Here is a 14,600-nt window from a genome sequence, read left to right on the forward strand (position 1 = left end):
GTGTGTATGTGGGCAGAGGGGTCGTCTCTGCTGCTGCCTGATTGGGTACTTCCAGTTCCAAATAGGTGTGTGGTTGACCGGCCAGTTTGGTTGCTGTTCGTAACTCTGAGGTTCTCCTGTAGGTGTTGTTACAGGGATTAGATTTGTTTGCTTTATTTAAAACTTTAAATTAACCATGAGCATTTTCATGTGACTGCTGTAGAGAGAAATGAAACTTGGATGCTGAAAGCCTATCCTGGGCTTCATTCTGCAAAGTAGTGAGCAGCCCACCACTCCACTCTCACTGACTTTTAGCCAGTGTTGCAAATCCTCACACCTTTAAGGAACAAACTCCCCTGCAGTCAGAATGGGGGGCAGGAAAAAGACCAGGAGCCAAAGCAAATTGCTCTGGATTCTATTTATCTTTGGACAGCCATTCGTCGGCATATCTGAAACCCTTTTAAACTGCTCTGCTTTTCCTTTTGACTCCAGCTTTCTGGGGAAGACCATGTGAAAGCACTATTTTAATGGCAATTTAGATGTCATTTATTACTAGGCCTTATTGTTTGGCATGAGGATAAAATTTGGTGGGGCTGCAAACTGAAGAAGCAAAGAGCAGCTCTGCGGCCAATTATTGATCTGAGAGGGAGAGACGGGGCGGCGGGGGGGGGGCGGAAGAATCCTGACATTTTTATGAAACCAGCAGGGTCGCTGTTGAGAAAGCGGAAGCTGAGTTAAGTGGAAATGGGAGGTAAATCAAAAATTCAGCTGCAGTTTTCATTTTATATGCTTCGTGAAAGCTTGCTTTAAAAAAAATGCAATTCCTGTGGAACCTTTGGTAGTTATTGTCCAGAGAGAGGGGCCCAGTAGAGGTGGGAATGGTCAGCAGCTAGCAAGATCAAGCCTATGCCGAATATTTGTTATGTAGCATCACAGAGTTTAAGGCTAGAAGGGACCACCAGGTCTATCAGAGGTCAGCCACACCACCTGGCACCTGCACACTAACCCCAGCAAAACTGAAATGAGACCAAAGTATGACAATCCACAGGAGACTAGGCTGTTATGTGCCACAGGCAGAGAATAGGAGGACCGAGGTGTATCAGTGCTGGAGGCCCATGCAATGGCAGGGGAATGATTAAGTAAGATAGACCCAGATATCCTGGCAAGTGACCTGCATCCACACGCTGCAGAAGAAGGTTAACTCCGCCCCCTCCCCTCCCCCCCCCCCACCGCCAATCTGGGGGGAAATTCCTTCTGGACCCCCCCATCTGGTCATCAGTTAGACTGAGTATGGGAGCAAAAGGCAGGCAGCTAAGTATCGCAGAGAGAAAAAGCTCAGGGCCACCTCAGAGCTCTGGCCCAGTTGCATTATGATGAAATTAGCAGTATTGCCAGCATCAAGCATACAAAAAACATGGGATCGGCTTAAAAATCGTGAATTTAAAAAAAAAAAAAAAAAAGGATTTGGTTCTTTTTCTTTGTCTTCTGGTTTGTGAGTCTTTAGAGTGCACTTGCTTCACATCTTCACGCTTTTCTTCACAACCTCAAGGCCTAGAAACTTTTTTTTTTTAAAGGACAGTTAGGATTCTCATGCAATCTTGCCCTGCAGCTGGGGCTGTAAGGAAATCATCAAATGTCCTGAGACTCATGATAAAAACCCAGGGCTCTGCATGGAGTTAACTTTCTCTCACTGAAACATCCGCCTGTAAGAAAAGGCGTGTGTAATTGACTCTTACAGTTGGCTTTATTGTCTTTAAATGGGCTTTGTTAGCAAACTCCCACCAGGTCAACAGTATTCTATGTTGATTCTGTAACCAGATGACACATTAGGGTGGCGTTTACCTGCACTCTCATTTCCGTGGTGTTGAATTAGGGCTCGTCGACACTGGCAACATTAAAGCGCTGCCTCACCAGCGCTTTAACATGGCTTGTGTGGTCGCGGCACAGCGCTGGGAGAGAGCGCTCTAAAAAAAATCATCTCCACGAGGGGCGTAGCTACTAGCGCTGGTTTACTGTCTACGCGGGCGCTTTACAGTGCTGAAACTTGCAGCACTTGGGGGGGGAAAGGGGTGTTTTATCACACCCTGAGCGAGAAATCTGCAGTGCTGTAAAGTGCCAGTGTAGACAAGCCCTTAATCACACAGTGAAACATCACTGGAATGAAGATTCATTGATTACGGTTTTTAGTGGAATTTAGTGGAGCCTCTGGCTGCGGAATCCTGTTCTTTTCCAAATGATCCTCTTCTGATTTCTCTTGGCTTATGACAACAGTGGTAACTTTAGCCACTGTTTATCAGTGCCTCCAGATCTACCCAACTGTTGTAACCCATGCTATCTAGATTAAAGCTAACGCAGATATGCCTACTCAGGCTACAATCATGCATTTGCTTATAGTTTAGACGTACGCAATTGAGCTTAGCATACAGTTAGTATCTCATAAATAGGAAATGCCTTTCAGTCATTGTTTAGCTCTATAAGTTCTAAATTTTCTTTGTTTAGGGCCTGCGAAGGCAGGGTTAGAGCACAGAAAAGGAAGGCAGGATTCCTAGGTTCTGTTCACTGCATGCCCATGAGCAGCCCACCTAGGCAGAGTTTTTAAAAGTGTCTCCTAATTTTGGGAGCTTCTGCTTTTGGGTGCCCAATTTGAGACTTCCGAAGGGCTTTTCCACAGAAGTACTGAGCACCCTCAGATCTCCTGGAAGTTAGCAGGAGCTGGTGGGCTTTTGAGTTTGGGCAGCCGAAAACTGAGGGTCGTAAAAATTAGTGGATACTCTTGAACTTTTTGGCCTTAGCCTCTCGGTGTGTCAGTTTTTCCAATCTGTAAGATGAGGATAATGCCTACCTGGCCAGAGTGTCCTGAGCCTTAATTAATGCTTGTAAAGTGCTTTGAGATCCTGGAATGAAAGGTGCTATAGAAGTGCAAAGTATATATTATTATTATTAATTTGTTTTACTACACCAGGGAAAACTCTCCGTTCTTATTATTCTATATATAAAACAGTCACTGGAGCTGATTCTAAGGGGTTCTTCTATATCTTCCTTCTATATCTAGCACCAAAGAGGATTTACCTTGAGGGAGACAGCCTTGAGGGGCACCAGACTGAGAATGAGGAATTCTGTTGCAGCCTCTGCCACTGAGTTGCTATATGACCTTGAGCGAGTGACTTAACCCCTCCCTCCCTCCACTTTATCCATCTTTGTAAAGCCGTTTGAAAGCAACAGATCGAACTGTGTATAAGTACACAGTACTGTATTATTATTATTTATTATTATTATTGCCAGTTTGCTTTTCCTGGGATTTATTAAGTTGCTATTAGAGTTGACATAATACCAACATAAAAGAAAACACACCGATCTCCGCATATATTGTACTAGAATTGTTTTTTTATTTATTGAATTTTGGAAAAGTTTATTTGACTTGTGCCCTGGAGCTCAGCTGATCACCTTCCCCTCCTTGTTGCTGAATGATGTATCACATATTACAACATGATTTCCCTTTCTCTCTCTTTTAGGGCATCTTCCCCAAAACTTACATTCATTTAAAAGAAGCAACTGTGGAAGACCGAGGGTAGGTTGGAGACCATCTTGAGATGTCCTGTGGTTGACAGACGTGATTGGATGCTGTTTCATAAAAGAGCTTACGTAATGGAGGTGCAGCTTGTCATACGGGCAGTCTGTGTTTTTGCATAGCAAGTGCTGTGAACCTCATGTAGACTCTTGGATCAGAATAATTTCTGTTTTTGCCAAAATGTTGTACATCCCAAATTGGACACATGGACAGAGGCAAAATATCCCACTTGCAAAGATAAGAGTGAAAATCTGCTAGACATGTATATGGCAAAGCAGGTCACTCAACTTACATTTGGTTCTTCTGGGGACTCTTGTATTTGTGGCGTACGCACACACACACGACTCACAGCCAAGTGGCCATCAGAAGAGTGTGAATTCTTTCCTGTCTTGGAAAACCTCTTACAAAATCATTCCCAATCTAATTCTTACACTGGATTCTCTGATCAGTATGAATGGGGGCAACCAGCAGCCGCAGCGATAGGAAGTGACTTTAGAAGGCATTTTTTAATCCATATAGTCAAGTTATCACTGTAAACAGTGATCCCTCCAACCGGGAAACTGTGACTAGAGCAGACACGTCTGTTCAGCGTTACATTTCTGAATCTGCCACCTTTTAATTTCATTACATGCCCCCTTGTGTTTTTTCCTCTCTCCAGACAACATGAAACAGTGATTCCAAGTGAACTGCCCCTTGTTCAAGAACTCACTTCCACACTGAGAGAGTGGGCAGTTATCTGGCACAAGCTGTATGTGGTGAGTATTTGCTTTCTTCCTTTGTTGGTGTTTGGTCCAGCGAGAGGGGAGAAGAGGGCAGGATCTCTACTCCACCCAGGACAGAGTGTTTAACAGAAGTACGCAGAAGATTTTGAAAGGACCTCGCATATCCCCATCTTGTGCCCGTGGATCCAGCAGCTGATGTTTATTTTGAGCACATATGCTTTTTACGAACAGGGCCCCAGAGCTCAGTTCTGCCTGTAGGGTGGTTTGCTCTGGGAATCAGCCCCATGTTATTCTAACATGTATTTTCCACTGACTGGTAGATCTTCCCATCTGACGTTTGCTAGTGTGATTTCCAGAGCTGCAAACAGTGGTGTGATTAGAAGCAAAATGGTAAAAGTGCTAGACCAGACGCAGGGGGCTGTGATTCAGGATTTCTGCTCTCTGTTGTCCTCCTAACTCATTGTGTGATCTTGAATGAGTCACTGATGCAGCAAAGCACATCAGCATGTGCACAAGCCCCATTGACTTCAGTTAATGAGTGAGTTAAGCACCCGTCGAATCATGGCTGATAATTTCCCTATGCTTCCATTGCTCAATCGATAAAATGAGCATAGTATTGAACTAACTCAGGTATATTGAGACTTAATATTTGCAAAGCATTTGGAACTTGTACATTGCCTTATACCTAAAAATCTCTCAGGATCATTGTTATAATAAGGAGCTGAAGGAGGAGTAGTGACTTATTGCTGTTTAAAAGGTGACTGAGCAAAGTTAGATCTTGTAGGACTAAGGTTCTATTTACTCTACAAAGCGGTATTGCTCTTGAATAATTGAGTTAGAAGACATGACCCGCACCGTGGTCAGAGTTGACCAGGACAAGCCATAATCAACATCATGTCAGCTGGTTGGGACTGCTTGTGTGAGTCCCTCTTCACCAACGTGAATAAGGGTTCCTGGAGTGCCTATGATGGCTGTCTGATTTAGTGACAGAGGACAGGCCGAGGAGTCAAGACTTGAAGCCTAGTACTGACTCTGCCATTGGCTTTCTATGCATGTTTTGGAAAATTGCTTAATCTTGCTTGGCTCCAGAGATGGAGATAATATTTCTTAGCGACCTTTGCAGAATGCTTTGAGATCTCTGAAAAGCCGGTGAGGGGTACGTGCATGAGGATAGGTGCTGATGCTTGGGGTGCTGCAGCACCCCCTGGCTTGAAGTGGTTTCCATCATATGCAGGGTTTAGAGTTTGGTTCACTGGCTCTCAGCACCCCCACTATACAAATTGTTCCCTTGTGCATGAGAGGAGTATATATATGTATTTATATAAAAGCACAAAGTGTATATATACCTATAAAATATAAATACTTCTGGTGTTGCCTTTTCCAGAACAGGCACAATCTCTGATCTTATCTTTCTCTCCCTGAGGAAATATGTCATCAAGATTGTTGGTGAAATTAGACTCGGAAACTTCCAGGTGCAGTGGAAGGAAGAGCCATCTCATTAATAGTTTTCTATTTCTCAGACAGCTGTTTACTTTCCCTAGCCCCCTTGATCTTTCTGTCTTCTGTATCCTGAAGGCAAGATAATAAAATATTTTCACTGAGTCTCAATCTAGTGCTTACTGTGCTCTGCAAACAATCTTTCCAGGCAATGGCCAGTACATATTAATTTGTTCATCAGACTGACTTTTGTTGGTGATTTATTTTTGGTGGAAGGATTAGCTGCTTTAGAAGCCCTCTGTATCTTTGTTTCCTCTCTGACAGGGCCATGCTCAAGGCCAGCCTAAACGTCCCTGATTTTCATGTGAAGCAATGCATAGGCTTCTCCGCTAGCATGGGATGTCATTTATTTTCTGCTTATGCTGGGCCAGCCACTCGAGTTAATCCCATCACTGTTATCTTGTGCTGATGCATATTAGCTCTGTGTCTGCTGGGCAAGAAGATGAATAGGAGGTAATGAACCATATGGGCTCAGAGTTATCCCTGGGGGAATTCCACTGAAATCGATGGTGTTCCCCTAGGGATAAACTTGATCCATTATTTACAATCCTATCCTCTTTCGTCTGTATCTTCTTCTCCGCAACATCTGAAGCCATTCAAGAAAGGGGATTTTCTCACTGTTGGGAAAAGAAACTGGAAGCATTGTGCCACGGCAATATTAAGATTGCTTCTTGATCCTCCGTGCACACCTTACAAGGTGCAAATATGGATTTCAACATGAGGCAGGTGTAAGCTGCTAAAGAGTCCTGAATAGTCTTTTTTGCAAGAGAAATAACTTCTAAAATTCTCCCACAGCATGGTTTCTGGAATGCCACATGCCTCGGATGGCATGGGACCTTCCTGCATTCTCAGTTCAAATTGCCCCTCTTCCGTGGATGCCATTTATTCCTTATTTTGACGGTCAGATTAAATAACCAGAGTTCCATGAGATTTGTTGAAGTCTAAGCACCATTGACTGGCACTTGCTCTGAGCTACAATACCTTGCCCTAAGCCCGGACAGGACTGGCAGAGTGCACAGACCGTTCTGCAAAAAGATCCCAACTCCAGACTGTCTCCTTCCTCTTACTGTGGAGGAAATGAGGGAGCGGGAAAGGTCAGCCGAAGAGAGAGCTCCCAAGCAATCCAGGGCGACGGCGACAGTGTTACAGTGGCTAAGACAAGAGGCTGGGGTCCAAAGACCTGCACTTCCTTCCTGGATCCACTGCTGACTCATTATGTGGATCACTTCCCCTCTTCCTGCCTCAGTTTCCACATCGAAGAAATGGGATGCTGCTGCTTGCCCCTCCTCCTTAAAGCACTTGGAGATCTCCAGATGAAAAATGTTCTATAAAGGCTACGTGTTAAGTATTTTTATAGATCCATTGTGTGCCGCATAATGACATCTCTAATTTTCACCATAGATAAATCCGGTTTGTCTTATAGTAGCACTTAGCAGTTCCAGCTGAGATTGGGGCCCCTTTGAGTTATGAGCTGTACCCACAAAGAGTAAGAGGGAGCTCCTGCCCTAAAGAGCTTACAATCTACCCAGACAAGTCAGACCAAGGGTGGGAGGGGAGCCAGAGGTCCCAGAGTGGGGAGGTGACTTATCCAAGGCCATGCAGTAAATCGGTCATTGGCAGAGCTGGGACTGGATTCTTTGTCTCCCAAATCTCTGTCCTGTGCCCTAGCCTTTTCACAAAGCTGCCTCTGAAAAGTTGGTAAACGTAGGCTGTTTGTGAAGTTGGCCATTTTGCTGAGTTAGGCTGAAATGCTGATGCGAAGAAAAACAGTTCAGAATGAATTACTCTTTCTTCCAAAGTGGAGTCTTAAGGCAGATTATAAATTCTGGAGCTTAATTTTTCTTCAGGCAATGGTTACTTCAGGCTGCACAGTATGTGCTCTGAGACTGTAATTAAGATGAGAGAATAGTTTTAAATTAGCTCCAAACGTTTTTCTTAACCAGAGTCAGTTGGTCCTATTGAAAAATTTCGCCCAGCCATAAGTGCATTTTGTTTGTGGTCCACAGAACCATAAGCATTTTTTCCACCCTCTTAGTTTCCTGAGCGGCGAGATGTGATGCAATTGCTGTGTAAAGCAAGCGTTTTGTTCCCGGCTTGTTCCCTTAAAACCTTTCAAGTTCTAGCCTCAGAATCTGTTTTTCTTAAGAGCAGAAATACTTCCTCTTTTATGTGACTTTACTCTGTCAGCGTTGTCCTTAAAATAGACTTGGAAAACGTCGTGGTTTGTAATGGATGCAAATTTATTCCCCCCCCATCTCCCCCACGGTATAAAGAAACTCGAAAGGAGGAAGGAGGAAGATGGGGAGAGAAGGGAAATGGAGAAGAAAGAGGGTTTTTTTTCCTCTTTGGCAGCATTTCATTTCACTGCTGTAATTTCTGTAAATTACAGCAAGAATTGCACCATGCACCATAATCTTCACTGCAGAGCATCTGCTGAGCCCAAAAATGAATCCAGCCTCTGCGTGGCGCATGGGAATCTAGCAAGCATCAGTTGTCAGTGTTGCAAATCTAGTTTCTTTTTGGGTTGTGGAATAGAGTAACAGGGTGAGTCAAACATGGGGCAACGTTTAGAACAGCAAAGCTCTGCACGGTCATTTCGTTGTAGATCCCTGCCTCAGTCAAGGGCACGGTTTGTAAACGGCAAGTGTAATTCTGGGGCACGTACAGAACTAATAAATCTCCTGAAAAGTACAGAGCATCCTCACCTTCACTGGCAACTGAATTCAGTGGTAAGGGCAGGTCTACACTACAGCTGGGATCGACACTTAGATCGATCCACCGGCGGTCGATTTAGTGGGCCTAGTAAAGACCCGCCAAATTGACTACAGATTGCTCTCCAGTCGACCCTGGTATTCTACCCCCACGGTAACTCGACCTAAGGTACGTCGACTCCAGCTACGTTAGTCACGTAGCTGGAGTTGCGTAGCGTAGGTCGACTTAACGCATTAGTGTAGACGTAGCCTGAGGGTGCACAGAACAGGGCAGATCTAGGTCTCTCTTGGAGCTAGCGGGGAATTTTTTTTTTTCTGTGCAAAAATATTTTGACCAAAAAATGGGTTTCATAGAAAATATTTTTAAAAAAACATTTTGGGGAAAAACAAAGTCGTTTTCAGTTTCTGGTTGTCAGAAATCATCCAATTTTTTGCAGATAGGGGGTTATTTTTTCTGTGAAAACCTGAAATATTGTCACAACCAGACATTTCCAGTGGACGTTTTTTCAACAACAAAAAACCCTTTTCCCTGTGGAAAAAGAAGTGTAACAGAAAATGTTTGACCGGCTCTAGCCCAGCTCGTAAGTAAAACAGAGGACCACAATCATTCCAGAAGCTGTGGAAAGGAGACACATGAAGAGAATTCAAGCTCTGGTTTAAAAATAGTTTGTACAGGTAGTCTTCGACTTTACCATGTTCGAGTTACAACAAACCGCACTTACAACGTTTATAAATTGTCGTCATGTTTCAACTGTACAACGCTCAATCCCACATTGTTCCGATAGGAAATTCGAGTTATGACGTTTTCGACGTAAGATGTGATTTTCGGGAACCAATTGTGTCGTAAGTCCGAGGACTGCCTGTATTGCATTTAACGTGGTTAGCCCCTGCATCCCAAGCTTTTAGCATTCTTTGACCACTAGTAGGTTTACATACATTGTATTGCTTCCTGTTTTCCACCCTTGAAATCGAAACTTTTGCCATTGACTTAAATGGGAGCAAGATCAGCTTCTTCTTCTTCCTTTTGTGCGAGGCATACGTTTCCATTGCTTCTAGGTGGGTTAGGTTTTTTTAAACTGTTGCCTTTGTACATTATCTGTTTCGTGCCAACAGTCCACAGAGCGTCTCATCAATTACGTCAACTGGGCTAAGATCAGTGCAAGATCTTGCTTTACTTCAACCTGTTCACTCAAAGTACATCCAAGTATTGATATGTTGGAGCACATATCAATACAGAAATGGCCCTTTTTGGCACTGGAGTGCGAATAGACATACTCTCTGCATGTGCATTGGCAAATGGCACTCAGGATTTTATCGAGAAGAAGTGTTTTTATGTGTACCTCTTGAGTTCATCCAGATTAGCTTGCGGAGGGTCTTCCACGTAGAGAAATCCTATATTATCCACTCTGTTTTTGATATTTGTTGAAAACACACATTGGAAAAATGCAAGGTAAATATAGCTGTCCAGATAAGGAACTGAAAAGGGTTCCATTTTTGGGTCTGACACGGACTTCCTCTGAGACTTTGGGCAAATTGCTTAATCTCTCCTTGCCTCAGGCCCCAGTCTGTGTAATAGTATTCATAATGCTTCCTGACGTCATGGGGGTTTTGTGAACCCCTCCCCTTCACCGCCAGTAGCCCTGAACTGGAGCATGTGCAGGTTTCTCTGAGGAGATGATTTATGTGCAGTGTGGTCAGCGCTAGAAGCTGTGAGAGTCTGACGCTTGGTCGACAGAGTCGTCAGAGATGTTTGTGAGACTCTGATCAGCTCCATAGTAAATCCTGTAAATAAATAAAATGCAACATCCTTTATTCACCTGTGGTCTCCGATCACCACCAAGCTTGGTTTTGTAGTTGGGGTTTAATATTTGTGTGTAACAATGCTGCTGACTGTAGTAATACAGAAAACAGTTTTTGATAAAGCAAATACGGTAGTTTATATCCTTCCCCTTCTTTCAGAGAGGGACAGAGTAGAGAAATTATTTTTTTTTAAAAGGGGGGTGGCTGTTCCTGCTGTGTAGGGACAGTTGTGCACAGCTAAGTACTAATGGTATTCATACAAGAATGTGCGTGTCTGTCTTTGAAACTGTTTTCATTTGGAGCTTTTTGCCCATAGTAAGGCCTGTTTTCAGACACTGATACCTAAATAGGATGCCCTCGTTATACATTCATAATCAGGTTGGCAGTCAGGGATATAGCTGCCCATTTTATGTCCCTGGTTGGTGATAGGGACACAATTTTAAACTGTCCATATTTAGAGATTGGTCCCACAGTACATTTCGGTAGAGGTGGACTTAAGCCACATGTTTTGGATCTAGTTAGCAAAGACCCCAAAGTTTTTAGTGTTTGGATCTGGAGTATTGGTTTAGCTCTTTATAAAAGTGAGGGCCATATGCAAAATTCCAGCCCAGGTTTAAATTTCAAACAACCTGAATTTCAGAAGTGTCGGGATCTAGGGCTTTGATTGTCAGTTAACGAGTGGTTTGAGCTTGGCGGTGGCTCAGCAAAGAGGCATCGGACGAGAACTCTGTGCGTGTTTTTGTGCGTATCCTGGGGGAGTCATTGACTGTGTTAGACTTGGGAGCAGTCCGTCTAGAGTAATTTAAAGAATGTAAAGTTGAAAATTATTCTCCAAAATCACATGGTGCAGTTGCTTCCCCTATCATGGGGGAGTTAATGTTTGTATGAATTCATTGTGCAGGAGGTTAGAAATGATTGTCTGCCACCATAATGCTGGTTATCCAGAGCGCTGCAGTCTTGCTTCATGTGGCTATGCATGGAATAATTAAAAGTGCTAAGGTACGTTGTAACATAATTGAAACCAAAGAGTGTGTATTTAGAAAGTACTTGCTCATTTGATGGATTGTAGGCCTTGTTTAGAGTTTATTAAACTCTGGCAACCGGTATTTTAAAGAAATCATTTGCGATTGAAGAAATCTAACAATGCAGACTTGGTGTAAGCAGTCTTTAGAGTAGCTGCTATTGACATCTGCTCTGAATTTGGCCTGCTACCTTCATGTTCAGTATTTAATATTAACCATTAAAGTTTGTGCTCCCGTACCCTTTTGTATGATACCAATCTTAAATCTTATGAGTACAGAGAACCTGGGAGCAGGTCCCTTTTCCAAGCTGCTCTAAAACAAAGTCCACACACTCCTTTCCAAGGGTTCATTAACAATAGCATAACAAAGTTCATCTCAAGCTTTTTCCCAGGCATGGCTGCACCTGGAGTTCCTCCCTCAGGACTGCTCAGCTCGCACTCTAGATCCCCTCTTTCTAGAGAGCCACTCCTCCCGCTCATATATCCATGTGTGTAGTGAACCACCTGATTCAGTGAACCAGAAGAACCCACTTAACTCTTTCTCAGCAGGATCAGTCCCTGATAATAGGGTGGTGTGTAGCAGACTAACACTGTGACCCTGGTAAAGAGACATTTTTGATTTTGTCTTGATAAGTTAGATCTAGTGTCTATAATTTCTGATATGCTGCCTCAGACAGCAGGCTGTGCCTGATGCTTAGTGTAAGTCAGGAACTTGCCATAATGCATCTGGCTGATTGTGCAATATTGGGGATGGGAGGGAGAATTCCTTCCTGAGCCCTGTGAGCGAACAGTTTGAGAAGCGTGAGACTTAATTAGTCATCCTACTCTGCACTGCTACAAATGTAGTAACTAGTCACAAAATTCTTCACCCCTTTTAAGTACATCTACACCTGTGGCTCTGGCACCCTTGTAAGAGCAACGTGCCTTGTATATTATGAGGCACAAGTGCCTGCCCAATTTAATCGGGTGGAACCAAGCAAGGGGCATGCGAAATATTCTCATTAATTAATTTGGGTGGGGGAGAGCATCACAGAGTGATTTTTTAAATAACAGGCTGAGTCAGTATTTTAGAATTTTACATGCTGTTGTGTAATGAAAAATTAGAATGTGTCTACTGCAGGAAACTGGAGAGAACAAATCGCCGCTTTTGGGAAGCTCGTGGGGAAAACGTGTATAGGTGGTAAGGTCTTTTTACTCTGTGGTTTGGAGAGTGCCTCGCATGATGTTTGTCCTGGTCCATGACCGGGACTCCTAGCTGCTCCCACAATACAAATAATAGAAAATAACCAAGTTTATTAATATTTATTTGCACTGTGGGGGCACTAGAGGAATAGATGAAGTCAAAACCCCCCTGCCCTAAGCACTGTACAGACATACAGTAAATGACAATTGGTGTCCCAAAGTGCTTGCAACCGTGGCTCCAATCTTCAGGTAGACTGCTGCACCCACACAGTGATACTTTCACTTCGGCAAGTCTCTCCAAGGGGCCCAAAGTCTGTCTGTCTGGGCTACCAAATCCAAGTCTCCGAATGTGACGCCGTGAGTGCTGTGCTAACACAATGTCCCAGAAATTTTTTTTTTTTTGGGTCGAGGGGTTGTCGTTGAGTTTTGGATGGATTTTGAGAGTTGGCGTGGAGTGGGGTTGTGGACAGGACCAAAAGGGTAGACCACCCTGGAAATGAAGCGCAGGGACTCAGTTCAGTTAGTGTTCTGCTTTTAAAATGTAGTCGCTGATGCTGTGTAAACAGAGACGGAGGCTGGAGTTCTAATTAGTCACATAGTGTTTCACTCAGGCAATGGGGTAAAAGGAACCTTTTTGTTTAAAATACCAACGAGATGGAAGAGTTGTTGAGGCTGGTGCAAGGGGGTAGTAAGGAAGACTTAATATGATGAAATTTAGAACAAGACACATTCAGCCTAAATGTTATCGATGTTGTAATAGAAAAATTCCAAACAGCACCAGAGCTGAGATTTTAGTAACATGTAGAGGCCCTGAACAAGGTCCAGTATGCTGAGTGTTGTACAAACACATAATGAGAAACAGTCCCCATCGCAAAGAGCTTGTCGTCTAAATAGACCAGACAGACAGAGTGGCAATGGAAAGAGTGGTAAGGGCAGGGAAGTGGCTTATCCAGAGTCCCACAGCAGGTCAGCAGCAAAGATAGATCCCAGGTCTTGTGAATCCTCATCCAGTGCTTTGTCCGCTAGACCATACTGCTTGTCTAGTCTAATCTAATCAAATTCTGTCCATTCTGTCTTTAAAAGGCACCCATCACATAACGATTTGGGGGCTGGAATGCATTTCCTAAGGAAGTGGTGGAAGCCTCGTTGCTTGTAGCATTTAAATGTAGACAGGAGAAAAAAAACCTGGCGAGTAGAAGATGTAAGAAACAATCATGCAGTGACACTGCGGGGGTATAAGAAGTCTCCTACCAGGTGTTTTCTGTGGTTACATGTGGATTTGATGATGGTTTCTATTGAATCACCTTTTGGAAGACTTTTTGAGCTTGTGGTTTTCAGCACACAACCAGCCTGAAATTGTGATCCCTTTTCCCCCTTTAGGACAACAGGATGACACAATTTCGGCATTTACAGCAAATGACCTATTGCCTGATAGAATGGAGATCGCAGATACTCTCTGGGACCCTTCCCAAAGATGAATTGGCAGAACTCAAGAAGAAGGTCACTGCAAAAATTGACTACGGCAACAGGTAAACCCCACTCAGCGTTCCACGTAGAGCCAAGCTCCCAGCCGATGGTCTGAGACTAGGATTCCTGGACTTGCGTAATCCGTATTAACTTGGTAGTAACAGCAGCTATCAATGGAGGCAGCATATCTAAAAATAAAGTCATGGTTTCTTACCTGAGATGATAATTGCATTGCAAAGACTTACTGGCACTTCATCAGCTCCTCGGAGTTTCAGTCCAAGCATTAAAAGAAAATCCTCTTATCTGCTGAATTTAACAGATAGCTCACAGATTTTGCACCCAACCCAGCAACTTTTATTTGTACAAGTTATTCTGTTAACCTCACTATTAATGACTCGTGTAAGTAAAGGCCGAAGGATTGGGCCCTTCACTGGTTCTGTTACTTCAGTGCTGCCTGTATTTGGTTAGGAGAAGAGACAGTGGATAGGATCCTGGGAATTGGGAAGCCCGCATTCTATTCCTGGCTCTGCCACTGACCTCTTGTGTGTGACTTCGGAAAGTTTTGTTTCCCCTTTTATTTGTCATGTCTATTGAGCTTGCAAGCTGTTCCGGGAAAGGGCTGTCTCTTACTTTGTGTGTGTACAATGCCTCGC

The 14,600-nt window shown here is 43.6% G+C and overlaps 1 protein-coding gene across 4 annotated transcripts in view; it reads left to right on the forward strand.

Annotated features, from left to right (window-relative positions):
• DOCK5 (dedicator of cytokinesis 5) overlaps nucleotides 1–14,600 on the forward strand; it is a 132,456-nt gene that overhangs the window by 40,228 nt on the left and 77,628 nt on the right. For all 4 annotated transcript variants that reach the window (XR_006287520.1, XM_037886154.2, XM_043536224.1 and 1 more), the window contains exons 4-6: nucleotides 3,492–3,547; nucleotides 4,206–4,302; nucleotides 13,861–14,009. Coding sequence is in view for 3 of the 4 variants with exons in the window: in XM_037886154.2 (XP_037742082.1) it covers nucleotides 3,492–3,547; nucleotides 4,206–4,302; nucleotides 13,861–14,009 (302 nt within the window). In the remaining variant the exon portion in view is untranslated. The remainder of the gene's footprint in view (nucleotides 1–3,491; nucleotides 3,548–4,205; nucleotides 4,303–13,860; nucleotides 14,010–14,600) is intronic.

Source organism: Chelonia mydas, chromosome 26, assembly GCF_015237465.2.
Source record: "Chelonia mydas isolate rCheMyd1 chromosome 26, rCheMyd1.pri.v2, whole genome shotgun sequence".
Taxonomy (NCBI): domain Eukaryota; kingdom Metazoa; phylum Chordata; order Testudines; family Cheloniidae; genus Chelonia; species Chelonia mydas.